The 16,759-nt window shown below is 41.3% G+C and overlaps 1 protein-coding gene across 5 annotated transcripts in view; it reads left to right on the plus strand.

The window, feature by feature from the left end:
* Greb1l (growth regulation by estrogen in breast cancer-like) overlaps nucleotides 1-16,759 on the plus strand; it is a 238,013-nt gene that overhangs the window by 168,090 nt on the left and 53,164 nt on the right. For 3 of the 5 annotated variants that reach the window (XM_006526068.4, XM_006526069.3, XM_011246970.3), the window contains exons 8-13: nucleotides 2,075-2,203; nucleotides 5,929-6,045; nucleotides 6,862-6,981; nucleotides 7,919-8,056; nucleotides 10,136-10,321; nucleotides 16,061-16,387. In XM_006526068.4, coding sequence (XP_006526131.1) covers nucleotides 2,075-2,203; nucleotides 5,929-6,045; nucleotides 6,862-6,981; nucleotides 7,919-8,056; nucleotides 10,136-10,321; nucleotides 16,061-16,387 — 1,017 coding nt within the window. The remainder of the gene's footprint in view (nucleotides 1-2,074; nucleotides 2,204-5,928; nucleotides 6,046-6,861; nucleotides 6,982-7,918; nucleotides 8,057-10,135; nucleotides 10,322-16,060; nucleotides 16,388-16,759) is intronic. The other 2 variants (NM_001083628.1, XM_030250521.1) reach the window with 1 other exon arrangement.

The raw sequence follows: 16,759 nt of genomic DNA on the forward strand, positions 1-16,759 counted from the left end.
TGTCATCTTACTATTACTAAGTCTCCTGACCCATGAGCACATGATATATTTTCATTTACTTAGTTTTTTTAACATTTCACAATATAACTTTTTACCTCTTCTGAGCAACTTATTTGTAGTTATAATTTTAGTACTTTTATAAACATATAATTTAATATTGAATGGGCTTATTAAATATAATCAATAAACTTAGATATTACATGCTTTATAACAATGCACTGTACCTTATGTGTATGTCAACAAGTTCAGCTTTTTGCGTGAGTCCTGGGGATCTGAACCCAGGCCATTGTGTTTCTCACTGACCACTTTATCTACTGAGCCTTGTCACTTGCTTCCACACCCTTTTAAAATATCATATTTTCATTGCTTCTTGGAGGATTTAGTGTATGCACACAATGCATTTTAATCATATTCACCCCCAACTCCGCTTCTCCCCTCCCCTTGGATACACTCCCTACCCTGCTGGTTCCTCCAACTTCATGTCCTTTTTTGCTTAATGAGCCACTGAGTCCTATTTGCTCTGCTCACATACTCATGGGTTTCAAGCCATCCCCTGTAGTATGGAGGACCATAGCTCCTCAGCTGGAGGTGGGAGCGCATGAGCCCCTCTCCATCCATGCTGGAATCCAGGTCTGTGTGGCTGGAGCTGCTTTGAGTTCATGACTGTGTCATCTCTAGAAAACACTACTTCACCCCAGCTCTCCCAAACTCTTGTTCCTATAATCTTTCCATCCTTGCTCCCTTGATGTTCCCTGAGCCTTGGAGAGAGGCGTGGGAAATGGCTGTCCCATTTATGACTGACACATTTGTGACTCCACAGATACTCATTTTCTGCACTTTAAGCAGTTGTGAGTTTCTGTGTGAACTCCTGTCCACTCCACAAAGAAGGTTCTCCCGTGGTGCCTGAGAACTGCACTGCGTTGTGGGTAGGGAGACACAAGTGGAGAGGCCATTCTGATTCTATGTCTATCGAGCAAAACAATATTACTAGGTTCCCGAGTAGGACTGATGAGCTCCACAGCCAGGGACCTATGTCAGGTTTACAGCACCAGGCATTGTTTCTTCCTGTGGAGCAGGCCTTAAATCCATTTAGAAAGTGGTTGGTTTTCCCCATAAGACTCAAGTTGTTACTGCACCTGTGACATCTCATCGTGCTACTCAACATTGTAACTTTCAGGGTTCACAGCTGCATGCAATTCTTCATGGGTTTTCTCCCATAGCAGCCTGCTTAGCATCTTCTGATTCTCTGAAAGCTAGGCCACGGGGAAACCCACTCCTCTTTTTTGTTTTTGTTTTTGTTTTTGGGGTTTTTTTGAGTTCCCATCTATTCCAGGTTGAGCTTGAACTTGTGTGTCATCCTCACACATGCTTGGATTACAGACAGAGCAGCACAGCACTTGTCAATCCAGTGCTGGGAGTGAGACAAGGGATCCCTGAGGCTCAGTAGCTGGCCGGGTTTGCTAGATCAATGAGCCCCAGGTTCAATAAAACCCTGTCTCAAAAACCAAAGTGGCGAGCAATTGAAAAAGATGCTTGACATGACCTCTGTCTTCCATATACACACACATGTACACATACACATACATCTGCACATATGTATTCATAGACATATATATATATATATATATATATATATATATATATATATATATGTACACAAGTTCAATCACATACACACACATAAGAAACTTATTTGTACATTGATAGATATGTTTCATTAAAATGTGTTTTTGAAGGAACTGTGGACATAGTTTGGATATGGATGTAGATATGCCAATGACAGGTCATCTGAGTTTGACTACCTACCATGACCTAAAGTACAAAAGTTACACAGATCAAGGGAACTAATATATTTGAAGTACTTATAGTGGCACCTAACATATACTAACTCCTAGTGCATGTATTTTAAATAAAAATTAATTAAACCTGCAAGCATAGAGATTCTTCCTAAAGCCTCTGATCCAGGAAAGAACTAAATCCCCTTTCCCGTTTTTCTCAGCTCACCCATGCCAAAGTAACTTTTTTCCTGCATATATAAATGCTCACTAATTTAAACAACCTCTCTCATTTTAAGATTCGCCGGCTCTCAGTCCAGCTAATTCTGCAATCAATTTAAGTGGAGCTCAGGACCTGACCCGGAATAAGAATGTTGTGAAACCACTGCCTTTATCTTTGCAGGTTGTAGGAAAGCCTTTTGTTGCAGGTGATGTTTCCCTTCCCTCCCTCCTTCCTTTCTTTTTTCGTAAATACCAAAAGACTTGTGTGAAATTTCATTGACAAATATTTGAAAAACAGATGCTCACGTTACTTGAAGCTGCCAGTTAAAGACAGCCACGGAGCTGCCTAAAATAACACAGAGCTAGACAAAACTCTGCCTCACTATGTTCCAACCAGAAGAGTCAAAATGACATAGAGATGATAACCAGAGTTTGATTCTGCTCAACAAACATTTCTTATGTTTCTGCTGTGACTAGCCACTGAGGTTATAAAAACAAATAGTATCTCATAATCCAGTAAGCTGATAGTGTGTTGTAGCCAGCATTTCAGGAATAATTGTGGGTGGATCCTTAGAGGAGAATAGTCTTAAAATGAGGAGGGAGTGGGGCTGGAGAGATGGCTCAGTGGTTAAGGGCATCAACTGCTCCTCCGAAGGTCCTGAGTTCAAATCCCAGCAACCACATGGTGGCTCACAACCATCCGTAATGAGATGGTGCTACAGTGTACTTAGATATAATAATAAATAAATCTTTAAAAAAAAAGGAATGGGGGGAAAACAGTTCATATTCCAGTAGAAACACATGACAAAAAGAAAATGGGGAGCTAGTTCAGTAATACACACCTCTAATCCCAGAAGAGGTTAGCCTGAGCTACATACAAAGAATCTGCTTTAACACAAACACACATATACAGAGAAGGGGGGGGGGTTCCTGGAAGAAGGGAAGGAGGAAAATTACAAGACGTGTGCAAGAACTTTCTTATATATTGAACTTGAAATATAACATGTACAACACAGAGCTGGAGAGATAGCTCAGTGGTTAAAAGCACTAACTGCTCTTCCAGAGGTCCTGAGTTCAATTTCCAGCAACCACATGGTGGGTCACAACCATCTGTAAGGGTCTGTAATGGGATCTGATGCCCTCTTCCAGTATGTCTGAAGAGAGCAATGGTTTACTCATATAAAGAAAATAAAATTAATAAATCTTAAAAAAAAAAAAAAGGTGAGTGGTTGGTAGATGAGAAAAGAGCCGCAGGAAGGCAGGCTGAGGAGCATGGAGTCTACCTTATACTTACGGAAGAGAGAAATGACCTGTTCAAGGTTTCAAACCAAATTATTTGAGCAGTAACATGTAAGAGACAAGAGGTAGAAATGCTGCTGCAAGGTCATCTTGCTAGTTTAAATGAGAGATGCCAAGGTTCCCAGCCAGAGTGGTAACCGGTTGGGAAAGGGAAGGCAAAATGAGAGCCCTCAGGAAATGAAATCAGATGGGCCTGGCAGGCTAATGTGGGCCTGAGGATGGTGTGTCTCAGCCAACACCCATCTTTCTGAGCTAATGATCCTGTCACCTGAGAGAGGAACTATGGCAGGAGGGACAGATTCTCTAGGAGAAGATTGTGTGGACATATGGAGTCTGAATGAATGGGGCTGTTCATTAATCACTGATGTGTGCTATAGAGGAAAGCTACAACCTGTAGGTAAAACCATCAAGGTTAATATTAGCCGCGAAAGGAAGAGACAGGCTGAGAATGAAGGACGGATCCCTAGAAGAATCCAGTGCTTCGGAAGGATAAATGGTAAGACAGAAGGAGGCAGAGAGCTGATCATGTTGCTGTCGCTCCAAAGGCTAGCCATCACAATGGAAGGATAAATGGTAAGACAGAAGGAGGCAGAGAGCTGATCATGTTGCTGTCGCTCCAAAGGCTAGCCATCACAATGGAAGGATAAATGGTAAGACAGAAGGAGGCAGAGAGCTGATCATGTTGCTGTCGCTCCAAAGGCTAGCCATCACAATTTACAAAGCCCACCTTGTTTTCTCTCCAACCCAGGAACTCTTGAAGGATGCGTTTCCTAGTTAGATATGAACAAACTAAAGTCAAGTTTTCAAAATGGTGAGGAAAAAATTAATGGCTAGATCAGTAAGCATCTTCGTTACTACAATTATCCAGTTGACTTCATAATGCAAGAATTATGTTAAGCAGTTAAGAGTGCATGCTGCTTCTGGCAAAGTATGAGGGTTTGGTTCCTAGCACCCACCTCAAGCAGCTCCAACTGCTTCTAACTCCAGAACCATGGGACCTGATGGCATCCTCTAGCCTCTGTCGTCATCACATGAATGTGCACAAAACCTACACATAAACACACATGCATACACATGTTTTTTTTTTTTTTTTTTTTTTTTTGGTTTTTTCAAGACAGCCCTGGCTGTCCTGGAACTCACTTTGTAGACCAGGCTGGCCTCGAACTCAGCCTCCCAAGTGCTAGGATTAAAGGTGTGCGCCACCATGCTCGGTGCATGCACATGATTAAAAGTAAAAATGAAGCTTTATTTGCTTGCTTATTTGTTTGTTTGTTTGTTTGTTTATTGTTTTTAAGACAGGGTTTCTCTGTGTAACAGCCCTGGCTATTCTGGAACTCTCTTTGTAGTCCAGGCTGGCCTCAAACTTATAGATCTGCCTGCCTCTGCCTCCTGAGTGTGGGGATTAAAGGAATATATAACTACACTTGGAAATTTTAAAAAGAAAAAAGAGTTAGGATGACAACTTCTGAATCCCCACTAATATTCCCAGAAGAGAGAAAGCTCTTCACTCTTTGCCTTCTGGTCGACATTTACAGCTGCTTTTAAGATCCTTTTGAAAAGAATTGGATATGAATTTGACTGGGCCTCTAACAATTGGTTTATTGGAAATACAGTGGACACAGGATATTCAGTAGTACTAGGAACACTGAGTCAGCAAACTCCACAAAATGGGGAATTCAAGGAAAGAAAAAAAAATAATCACAAGAAATATGTTTTGGAAAAAAATTGAATTACTATTGATTAAAAAGAACCTAAAATAGCTGGAGAGATGGCCCAGTGGTTAAGAGTGTGCACTACTCTTTGCAAGGACCTGAGTTCAGTTCCTAGCACCCACATCAAGTGGTTCACAACTGCTTGTAATTTCAGTTTCAGAGTATCCAACCTTTCTCTGGACACATGCACACACATGCACATACATGCATACGCATCCATGGATACACACACAAAATTTAAATAAAAAGTAGATCTTATTTTCAAAAAAGCATTCGGTATATGCCACCTGATTGCAGTGTGAACAAGCCATTTCTCTAAACTATTTCTGCTTCGATGATATTTACTAATCACTGTTGATTTTAAGTGTAATCTTATTGCAGAAATATGTTTAAAAGTTCATTTAGCGGTATCTATAGAGGTGCTCACCAATGAGATTGCATGGTGACGGTGTTGCTTCTAACCAGAACACCTGTGAGTCTGTGCAGAGGAAGCAAGACGGGCTGCCTGGGATAAATGCTGGACTTGGGCGGTGGGCGTATAGTATGCATCATACGGTTCTCTCTCCTTTTATATGTTTGAAATTTTCTATGAGGTTGAGTTAAAATTCCATCAAGTTTTCCCTTATTTTTACCTACTGTTTCCAAAGACTTCTTCAAAAGGAATTCTAAAAGATTTCTCAGGGTCCCAGGAAATTATTCCTGGCACATCTATTTTTTAACTTATCATAGTCATTGGCATGACTGACATTTAAGTTTATCGAGTGAAGGCAATTGTTCTGATGGTTAGAGCTGGTTTTATGCAACTAGGCTGTCCTATCTGAATTTTCCTGGAATGCTCAGGAGTGAGGTTTCCCAGATGTCTGCCACTTCACAGTGTCCTCCATGCCCCTGTTCTGATCTGTTGCCTCTTTGTTCTACAGAGGCAGCAAATGGGACCAGCGGCCATGGAGGCAAGAGCAGCTCATGCAGTTCCACTCCATCTCGCCCCGGGAACTACTCTTTGTCACCAAGACCTACCTTCACATCCGTAGACCAAGGTATAGTGTGTGTGTGTGTGTGTGTGTGTATGAATGTATATATGTATGAATGTAATGGGGGGTTACATATGTGCATGTGTGTGAAGGTTCAAAGTCTACATTAGTTATCTTCCTCTATAGCCCTCTACATTATCCTTAGAAACAGAATCTCTCAATGAACCCGGAATCCACAGTCAGAGAGCCACAGGACCTTCTTGTCTGGACAGTATTGATTTTAAAGGCATATGCCTGGCTTTCTTATATGGATTCTGAAGATTGTCCTCGGGTGCTCATGTTCGGGTGGCGCTTTACCAACTGAACCATCTCTTTAGTCCAGTGCTACAGATTTTTGAATAATTAATTATCTGAATATGCACTGTAGCCTTCCCTTTGCTTAAAAGGCAACATTTTAAAATTTCATGATTGATGTGAATAATAACTGTTAAATGAGTCGGTGATTCCACATGGAAGAACCTAATTGAGAAATAAGTGTTTAATCAAAATTATATTCTTGAAAACTCAGATCTGTCTTTTACTTACCAAAGTACAGAACTCTGTGCTAAAAGAGTTGCATGGCATTAAATACTTTTTCTCCATTAACCCAGTAGATTTGTCCCACAACAACAGGGATGTCAATAGAATTGAGTGAAAGAAACTGTTTCCAATTGTAAACTGCAAAATATATGGTTGTACTTATTAGTGTAGCTTTTTCTAACTCTACCATTGAGAGTAACTCAGAGCTCCATGTAGATCACAGGCAAGGTCCTCTGAGCACTTGGCATTCTTTCTTTCTTCCCCATTGCTGAGGACAAAGCTGACTTTCCTTTGTGTTTTCAGCTAACATGTTCATTTCTGGCCCGCCAAAGAAACGGCACCGGGGATGGTATCCTGGGTCACCTGTCTCCCAGTCGGCTCTAGTTGTGCCAGCTCCCACAGTTCGTCCTCTTTCAAGAACTGGTGAGATTTTAACTGATGATGTATTTAAACATTTCTCTTTAATTAGCAGCAGTAAGTTCTGCTCCTGCTCGTATCCTCTGAAGGTAAGCACCCTGAATCAATCATTGTCATTAGCAGTAGTGTGTCAGGGTCTTGGTAGTAGTTAATATTGTGTCTCCATAACATACTCCTTCCCTATAAGTTCATGTACTGTTACAACTGACCTTAGTTTTAACCGTGTAATTGATGAGCCACATGTTGCACAGGGCCTGATGCTACTACTACGCAGGGCACATGTGGACTCGCTTTGTCAGAGTGGTGCTAGAGTTGAGCTGACATGCTGTGATTTGTTCTTCTTGATGACTCTGGCTTCATAGTTTAGTCTATAGCTATACTACAAAGAGCTACTTGGCTCTCCTTCATAGTCTCCAGACGGTGTCCAAAATTGTCCTCAGCTAGGTGTGCACACAGTTGTCCACCAAGTAGACAGTGACAAGTGCTCCAACCCTAAGAACTAGGTAAGGGTTTTTACAATTTCTAACTTGCTTAAGTCGTTTTGAAGACTCCATAGAAATCTCATGTGCAAAGAACTATGGAATGTATTACAGTTGCTTACAGGTAATGATGAGTGTCTCTATCATGTTTATGCTTCCAGCTTTATGTATGGAAATCCATATCTTTGGTTACTTGGAGTTGGTAAATATGAAATACAAAGTTAAATCTACCAAAATGCTCAGTAGTCATCTACAGTGATGTGATTATGGTTGATTTGTTTGTTTCTTTTTTTTTTTTTTTCTGTTTTCTTCTAATTTTCTGTAATATATATGTTAAATTAAAAAACAAAAACTATTGGACTTCAAAACCATCTCTTTAAAGTATTAAAACTACAGTGATTTCTGAAGTTCTTAAATTAGCCCCATGCCTAATTTTTCTTGTCAAACAATCTTTTTCTTTCCAGAGCCCCTTTTATCTACCCCAGTTCCCCAGACCCCATTAACTGGAATTCTCCAGCCTCGGCCTGTCCTTGCAGGGGAAACTGTGATTGTTCCTGAAAACCTGCTGAGTAACTCAGGAGTTAGACCAGTGATCCTGATAGGTATGGTGGAGGAATTCCATGTCTAGAATTCTTTGTTTCCAGTCCCTGCTCTGTGGGCTTCTTTACACTCTCATGAGTATATTTGTCTCTTTATTGACTGTATCAGTTTTCTTTGGCTAGCCCATTTATGCTGTATTAAGCACATGATTTAAAGTTGAGAATAAGGCATTTGCCCTCAAGAATCTCTCTCTATCTCGTGGGCTAGTCTGACCCTTTATTAGAGTCAGTAAACAACTATCACTACACACTCTGGTAACACCGTGACACATTGGAATATGAGAGCTGGCAAAGGTTCACAGCCAAGAGCTTTTAGGAGTCTTGGAAGAGAGGGCTTAAACTTCAAACTGTGTGCAGAAGCCTGCTCAAAGTGGACCTGTTGAGGAAGGGTGACGGTCCAGTCAAAGGAAGCCAAACCTCAAAGAAAAGAACTAAGCTAAGCCAACTGACAGACCTCCCTTCTGAAAGCCAGGAACAGGAATCCTCTGGGGCATAGGTCTGAAGCAGGGCACCACCTCTGTGAGAGCGTGTGTCTGTGGAGTCTGACCCTCCCTGGCTGCTGACTACAGTGAAATGATGCTTGATTAGGGTCTAAATTCTAAGATTCCAGGTCTTATATTCTAAACTGAGTTGAGTTCCTTTTATACCCATATCTGAAGGCCTTGACAGGCAGGCCTAGACCAGAAGACTGCCTGTTTTCGTCCCGTGATAAGGCAGGTAGGTTTTATTAACACGAATCACTCTTTGCTCTTGTGGTTGGCCTGATTCTGTTGTCTTGGGTGTTTTTCCTTCAGACCCTGTTCTTTTAAGACAAACAAACAAACAAACAAACAAAACAACACAAAACAAAACAAAACTTTTTATGTATGAGTACATTGTAGCTGTCTTCAAACACACCAGCAGAAGGCATCCGATCCCATTCTACATGGTTATAAGCTTCCGTGTGGTTGCTGGGAATTGAACTCAGGGCCTCTAGAAGAGCAGGTAATGCTCATAACTGCTGAGCCATCTCTCCAGCCCCAGGCCCTGTTCGTTATCTGTCACCCTGTCTGCTGAGGTATTGGGGGGAATCCCAGTAGTTTAAATTCCATGTGACTGAGTAGGTTCTTAGCATCCACAAACATAATCTAGCTAAGCCTTAAAAAGCAGAAGAATGTGGTCCTCTTTGTTCCTTTAGTATTTGGCTTTTATAAAGTCTCACGGAGGCCAGCTGTGGTGTCATACACTTTTACAGCATGGGAGGTAGAGGCATGGAGATCTTTATGCATTCAAGGCTATAACCTTGTGTACATACTGAGTTCCATCCAGAGCTCCTTAGTGGGGCCATGTCTCATAAGAAAAAGAAAAGAAAGCAAGCCTGAGAGAGAGAGACAGTTTTCTTTCCTGTATCATGGGAGCAGGATGAGGTGCCTTTCAACATATTCCTATCCTAGGGTGTTTTTAAACATCCCTGACATTCAGAAAAACTAACAGAAAACACCAATATGGAGGCTAAAATAATGAATTATTTGTTAAGAACACTTGCTGCTCTTGCAGAGGACCCAGGATCAGTTCCAAGCACCCATGTAATAGCTCTTACTATCCTTAACTCCTGTTTCAGGGGACCAAGCACTGTATTCTGAACTCCATGGATACCAGACACACAGAGACCACATATGCAGGCAGACTACACATACATGTAAAAATCTGACAAAAACAAACAAACACTGATGTTGTAAAACAAGTAGGCAATCTCTAAGCTCTTGCAACTGATCAATGGAATGTAAGGTTTACCAACAAGCTTAGCTTCCCTTTCCTTTGTTTTCTCATCGGGAAAGAAAGTTGATGAAGAACTATTTAGCATCACATTGATCTTCTGAGACAGAACTGTAAGGTTAGCAGTATCCCTCCTGTGAGAAACACATCATGTAACCAGAGTGGCTCATCTCAGTTTGTATAGAATGGTAAACACATAGGTGAATCCCCAAAGGTGGCTGTCTCAGAGGGCAGAAAATGCCTAAGTGCCTTCATGTCTCACTGAGCTGGTGTGCCTGACTGGAACCCAGAAATGCTGAGCTAACTAACATGTGTCTTTTGGGGCAGGCTATGGCACTTTACCCTATTTCTATGGAAATGTTGGTGACATTGTTGTGAGTCCTCTGCTGGTGAATTGCTACAAGATTCCACAATTGGAAAACAAAGATCTGGAACAATTAGGGTTAACTAGCACCCATCTCCTGAGTGTGGAGAACATGATCCTTCTGACTATACAGTACCTTGTACGATTAGGTAAGTTGTTCTCCGGAGTCATGGACTGGGAATCTTTGAAATTGCTTTTCAGAATGTACTGTGTCTGTTTTCAATCCATCTGCCTACTTGGCTCATAGTTTCTTTCTTTTGTTTCTAAGTTCCTTTCCTTCCACCCAGTCTTCTAACTTTTTCCTTTCCTCTCTTTTGCCTTCCCCTTTTCTCTATCTTGTCATAAGAGAGACAAATTGCTCCCTCTAGTGTCTAGTCTTGTGGTGCTTTCTAATGTCCTAAGGCAAGTCGAGCCTTAGAGGGTTTTTCTAGGGGTTCCCTTTGAGAAGGAAGGCCTTAGGGTAAGGGGCTGCAAAGGTCATGAACCCTTCACTTCCTCTGAACCTACAATGAGTGTATGCAGGTGTCCTGACAACACTGGGGCTTAGCCACATTTCCATTGAAATCTCTTTTATTTTGCAAACTGCAGTGAGCCATCAAATATGCAGCCTAATTCATTCTGGGGTTTCACACCATTGATTTGCTTAGGACAATGTTTGAGGTGCAAATTTTCATATAAAAACTTTTGTATTACTTATGAGGTTTTTTTTAATGTTACAAAATACTGTGGTGTTAAGAAACCACAAAAACAGTTATAGTATTTAAAAATCAAAAGTTTCAATAAGCCAGGTACTTCCAATGTTATGTATCAATGCTCGCAAGGACCCTTAATTTCTCAGGAAACTCCTTGATGTGGGTTTTGCCCTAACAGGGGTTTTTTAAAGCCAATGTTTCCATGAAACCTGCTTTTATAATAAATCTGTAATTTGAAAACCTTACTTGTTGGTAAGTAATAGTTATTTAAATGACCTCATTCTGACTCATTTTATATCATAATTTTAATTGCTACATACTCTGGACTGTGGGCTGCCTGCTAAGAAATGAAAGTCGCCTTTAGATGCTCCCCAAATCAGGGAAGACAATGCTGTGTAGACCAGCACTTTTATCAAGCAAAGCAGACCGATCACACCATCAGAGAACCAGGGTCCTAGTGAGTTAAATAAGCTATGTGACCAAAAAAATTATATCTTCTTCCCAGTTATTAAAACTTCTTAACTTATATATTTCTGATTTAATTAAACAAGCTTCCTTTTTCTCTTTAGGATCAATTCTCTCCAGAATTTTACTTCCAGTCATTAGTTCTGTTGCTATACAGCATAAATACCTCACCCATCCTTCCTCCCTCCCTCTGTCTTTCCCTCCCTCCCTCCTTCCCTTCCTTCCTTTCACCTAGATTTGCACTTCTCTGTCCTCCAACAAGTTGTTCTGGTGTTCTTGAAAAAACTTTATTCTGTCCCTATAAGTTTAAGAGGCAACAAGAATATTTTCACACATGCATAGATTATAGACATTTTTTAAAAATCCAAACTTCTAAAATAACAGTTTTAATACTTTGTATCTCCAAGTACTGACAGGAAGGGAAAAAGAAAAAGCAAGATTCTTCAGAAAGAAAGAGACTTTAACAGTCACTTAAAATTTTTTTGTGTTATTTCACAAGGTAAAAGCCCTTTGAAATGGGATCAGGAAATGTAGGTGGGCTCCAGTCTGGGGGATGTTTCTTCCTATTATGGTGGATCCATCTAAGAAGCCATCAGAGCTGATGCTCTGGGAGAGAGCTCTCAAAGGGAAAATTACCATTATTGAGCTTGGAAGAGGTGGAGGAAAGGCTCCTAGAATCCAGTCAGGATGGAGAGTGGTAGAGTCAGAGAAGGGGAGCACATGTGTTGCTCTAAAAGATCATCTCTCTTCTAAAGTGAATGCCCCCCCCCCCAATTTTTTTCTTAACAGTAATTTAATCAAAACTTTACAAATGAATTTTAAGAAAACAAAGAATGATGGGAATGTGTTATGCCACTTTATTTTCTCCCAGTGCCTTTGCATGGATTCATTATATATCCCAAGAGAATATGTTGCTGGCTCCTGCTCTGCCCTAGGCCTCATGCAGCTATAAATTGGGCCTCTGAGCCTTTTAGGTTTTCAATGGATGGCAATAGGAAATGGAGACCAGGCCTGCTTTTCATTTGTCATGTACTCTGGTGGAAGAGGACTATAAAAATGATCACTTTCCCTTCAGTTTTTAGTTCAAACTCAGCCACTTTGAGCTCACTACACAATATGAATGCCATGGCTACAAACCAAGATTCTAATTTGTTAAAGGTTAATGAAGATCAGAGTAGAAGGACATAAGAAACCAACATTTTAGGCTAGGTGGGTGGAGTCCTAGGGATCAACCCAGAGGTCACTCAGCATAGTGCCAGGCTAGGCTCTAACTCCTGAAGCTAGCATACTGTAAGCATTACTGTTTTCTTTTTGTTTCTATGTACAGAAAACAAGCACCTATCTATGAGGTTCCCATTTTCTTCTCCCTGACCCTCTACTAGTTCTGCAAAAGTGGCTTCTCCAGTATAAATTACTTATTTTCAGACTGTGTTCTATTTTGTATACACCCACTTTTCTTTAAAACAGGGCTAGGAGACCACTTAACTTGCATCAGAGGAAGGAATGGTTTCTGACTCACTGTGTCCCCTCCTTCCAGAAAGATTGCAGCCTTCTCTCTGTGCTATAGCCTAGGGTTCTAAAGCCAGTGCTTAGCCTCAGATCACAGATATTAAAGAGTCTGCTCCCAACTCAATTCTTCACAGAGTTAGAAAGGGCAACTTGCAAATTCATCTGGAATAACAAAAAACCTAGGATAGCAAAAACTATTCTCAACAGTTAAAGAATCTCTGGTGGAATCACCATTCCTGACTTCAAGCTGTACTAACAGACAATTGTGGGTGGATTTCTAAGTTCAGGGCCAGTCTGGACTACAAAGTGAGTTCCAGGACAGCCAAGGCTATACAGAGAAACCCTGTCTCGAAAAAACAAAACAAAACAAAACAAAAAAACAAACAAACAAAAAAACTACATGGTACTAGTACAGTGGCACACAGGTAGATCAATGGAATAGAATTGAAGACCCAGAAATGAACCCACACACCTATGGTCACTTCATCTTTGACAAAGGAGCTAAAACCATCCAGTGGAAAAAAGACAGCATTTTCAACAAATGGTGCTGGCTCACCTGGTGGTTATCATGTAGAAGAATGCAAATTGATCCATTGTACAAAGCTCAAGTCTAAGTGGATCAAGGCACTCCACATAAAACCAGAGACACTGAAACTTATAGAGGTGAAAATGGGGAAAAGCCTCGAAGATATGGGCACAGGGGGAAAATTCCTGAACAGAACAGCAATGGCTTGGGCTGTAAAAGCAAGAATGGACAAATAGGACCTCATAAAATTGCAAAGCTTCTGTAAGCAAAGAACACTGTCAATAAGACAAAATAGCAACCAATAGATTGGGAAAAGATCTTTATAATCCTAAATCTGATAGGGGTCTAATATCCAATATATATAAAGAGCTCAAGAAAACCAAATAACCCTATTAAAAAATGGGGTACAGAGCTAAACAAAGAATTCTCAACTCAGGAATACCAAAAGGCTGAGAAGCACCTAAAAAATATGTTCAACATCCTTAATCATCAGGAAAATGCAAATCCAAACAACCCTGAGATTCCACCTCACACCAGTCAGAATGGCTAAGATCAAAAACTCAGGTGACAGCAGACGCTGTCAAGGATGTGGAGAAAGAGGAACATTCCTCCATTGCTGGTGGGATTGTAAGCTTGTAAAACCACTCTGGAAATTAGTCTGGTTGTTCCTCAGAATATTGGATATAGTACTACTGGAAGATCCAGCAATACTACTCCTGGGCATATACCCAGAAGATGCTCCAACTTGTAATAAGGACACATGCTCCACTGTGTTCATAGCAGCCTTATTTATAATAGCCAGAAGCTGGAAAGAACCCAGATGTCCCTCTACAGAGGAATGGATACAGAAAATGTGGTACATTTACACAATAGAGAACTACACAGCTATTAAAAACAATGAATTTATGGAATTCTTAGACAAATGGATGGATCTCGAGTATTTCATTCTAAGTGAGGTAACCCAATCACAAAAGAACACACATGATATGCACTCACTGATAAGTGGATATTAGCCCAGAAGCTCAGAATACCTGATACAATTTGCAAAACACATGAAACTCAAGAAGGAAGACCAAACTTTGGATACTTCGATCCTTCTTAGAAGGGGGAACAAAATACCCATGGAAGGAGTTACAGAGACAAAGTTCAGAGCAGAGACTGAAGGAATGACCATCCAGAGACTGCCCCACCTGGGGATCCATCCCATAAACAACCACCAAACCCAGACACTATTGTAGATGCCAACAAGAGCTTGCTGACAGGAGCCTGATATAACTGTCTCCTGAGTGGCTTTGCCAGTGCCTGACAAATACAGATGTGGATGCTCACAGTCATCCATTAGACAGAGTACAGGGTCCCCAATGAAGGAGCCAGAGAAAGTACCCAGGGAGCTGAAGGGGTCTGAAGCCCCATAGGAGGAACAACAATATGAACTAACCAGTACCCCCAGAGCTCCCTGGGACTAAACCACCAATCAAAGAAAACACATGGTGGGACTCATGGCTCTAGCTGCATATGTAGCAGAGGATGGCCTAGTTGGTCATCAATGGGAGGAGAGGACCTTGGTCCTGTGAAGGTTCTATGCCTCAGTATAGGGAAATGCCAGGGCCAGGAAGCAAGAGAGGTTGGGTTGGGGAGCAGGGGGAGGGAGGGTAATAGGAGATTTTCGAAGGGCAAACTAGGAAAGGGGATAACATTTAAAATGTAAATAAAGAACATATCTAATAATAATTTAAAAAAGAGTCTGCTCCTGCAGACAGGAACCCTTGGGTTTCAAGTTTTTGATTCACATGGGGGTTGGGGGGAGGAGACAAGTCGATATATTCCCTGGGTTTTAGTTTTCACTAGAGGTAGAAGTCTTGGTTAATTTGTGCCAGTTGGATGCTTGCTGATTTTGTTGTAAAGACTGATTAAGTTTCTAAAGAGAATAAAAAACAAAATCCCTCTAATTTCAGGGGCCACAGAATCATCAGTATAAGCTTACTCAACTATGGCTGGGGAAAGAGGCCACATGTCATACTTGACAATTCAGAGCGCAGAGAGAATGAGATGATGTCATACTTGACAATCCAGAGGGCAGAGAGAATGAGATGATGTCATACTTGACAATCCAGAGCACAGAGAGAATGAGATGATGTCATACTTGACAATCCAGAGGGCAGGAGAGAACGAGATGACCTAGCATTCTCTGCCTGGGAAGAGTTGGGGACTGTTAAAAAATGATCCATTTCCCTGTGTTTAATGTCAAAATCAAATTGAAACAATCCATTAAAATACTTTTAAAGTATCCATGCATAAAACGAGAAATGAAAAGAACCTAAAATTGATTACATACCAGTGTGTTGTCTTTTTTATTAGTCATCAGAGTTCATAGTGCCAAGGTTTGAAAATGATTGTCTCTCAGGGCATTCAACAGAATGGGTCTTGTATCTTTGAAAATCCTCCTTGAAAGAGACCATCACTAGAGTACAGGAGAACAGAGCTAGAGCTCTAGACAAAACACATAGCACCTAGCATCCCACAGTTCATTTAAACCCACCATACTCCAGCTAGCAAGTAAGCACTTACGTCTTACAATGATCTCAAGCCACAGCTCATATTAGCCGCACATTGCAATCTTCCCTTTCAAGTCTCCCTGGCCTCAGTTTTGTCTTCTGTGATAGTCTGAATTCTAACTGTGATTCTCGTTAACATAGGTCCTGACCAGATTCCTCTCCGGGAAGAGTTTGAGCAGATCATGCTGACTGCTATGCAGGAGTTTTCTGTGAGAGAGCGAGCCCTGCCTTTGGGCGCTCCGTGTGCACCCATGTCGCCGGCACAGCTCCCCTGGCTGGCTAGGCTGGCGGCCAGTGTGTCTCAGGACCTGGTTCATGTGATTGTGACCCAGAACTCTCTAGCAGAAGGCATTTCAGAGACGCTGAGGCTTCTCAGTGAAATGAAACACTACCAGAGGCTGCCAGATTACGTCGTGGCAATTTGTGCCTCAAAAATCAGAGGAAATGAATTTTGTGTGGTAGTATTAGGTGAGTGGGCTTGGGGCTTTGTTTATTTGACTTATCGCTTGTTTAATGCATTCATTCTGTCATCTGTATTTGAAAAATAGCAATTGATATTTCCAGCATCCATGTAATTACGCTCTGATTAATGGCTGTGGTTTAGGTTTCTCTCCCAGTTTTAACTTTCCTTTCTCCCTCAAGTCAAAGCCCTCAGCATGGCTGGTGCCCCTGGCACCTGGTTGTGGAGACAGTCTTTTAAAACAGATACTCTCATCACGTGTAACTAAGTGTTGGGGCTGGAAAGATGGCTCTGCAGTTAAAAGCATTAGCTGCTCTTGCAAAGTCCTGGGTTTAATTCCCAGCATCCACATGGTAGCTCATAGCAGTCTATAACTCTGG

This window comes from Mus musculus, chromosome 18 (genome assembly GCF_000001635.26).
Source record: "Mus musculus strain C57BL/6J chromosome 18, GRCm38.p6 C57BL/6J".
Taxonomy (NCBI): Eukaryota; Metazoa; Chordata; class Mammalia; order Rodentia; family Muridae; genus Mus; species Mus musculus.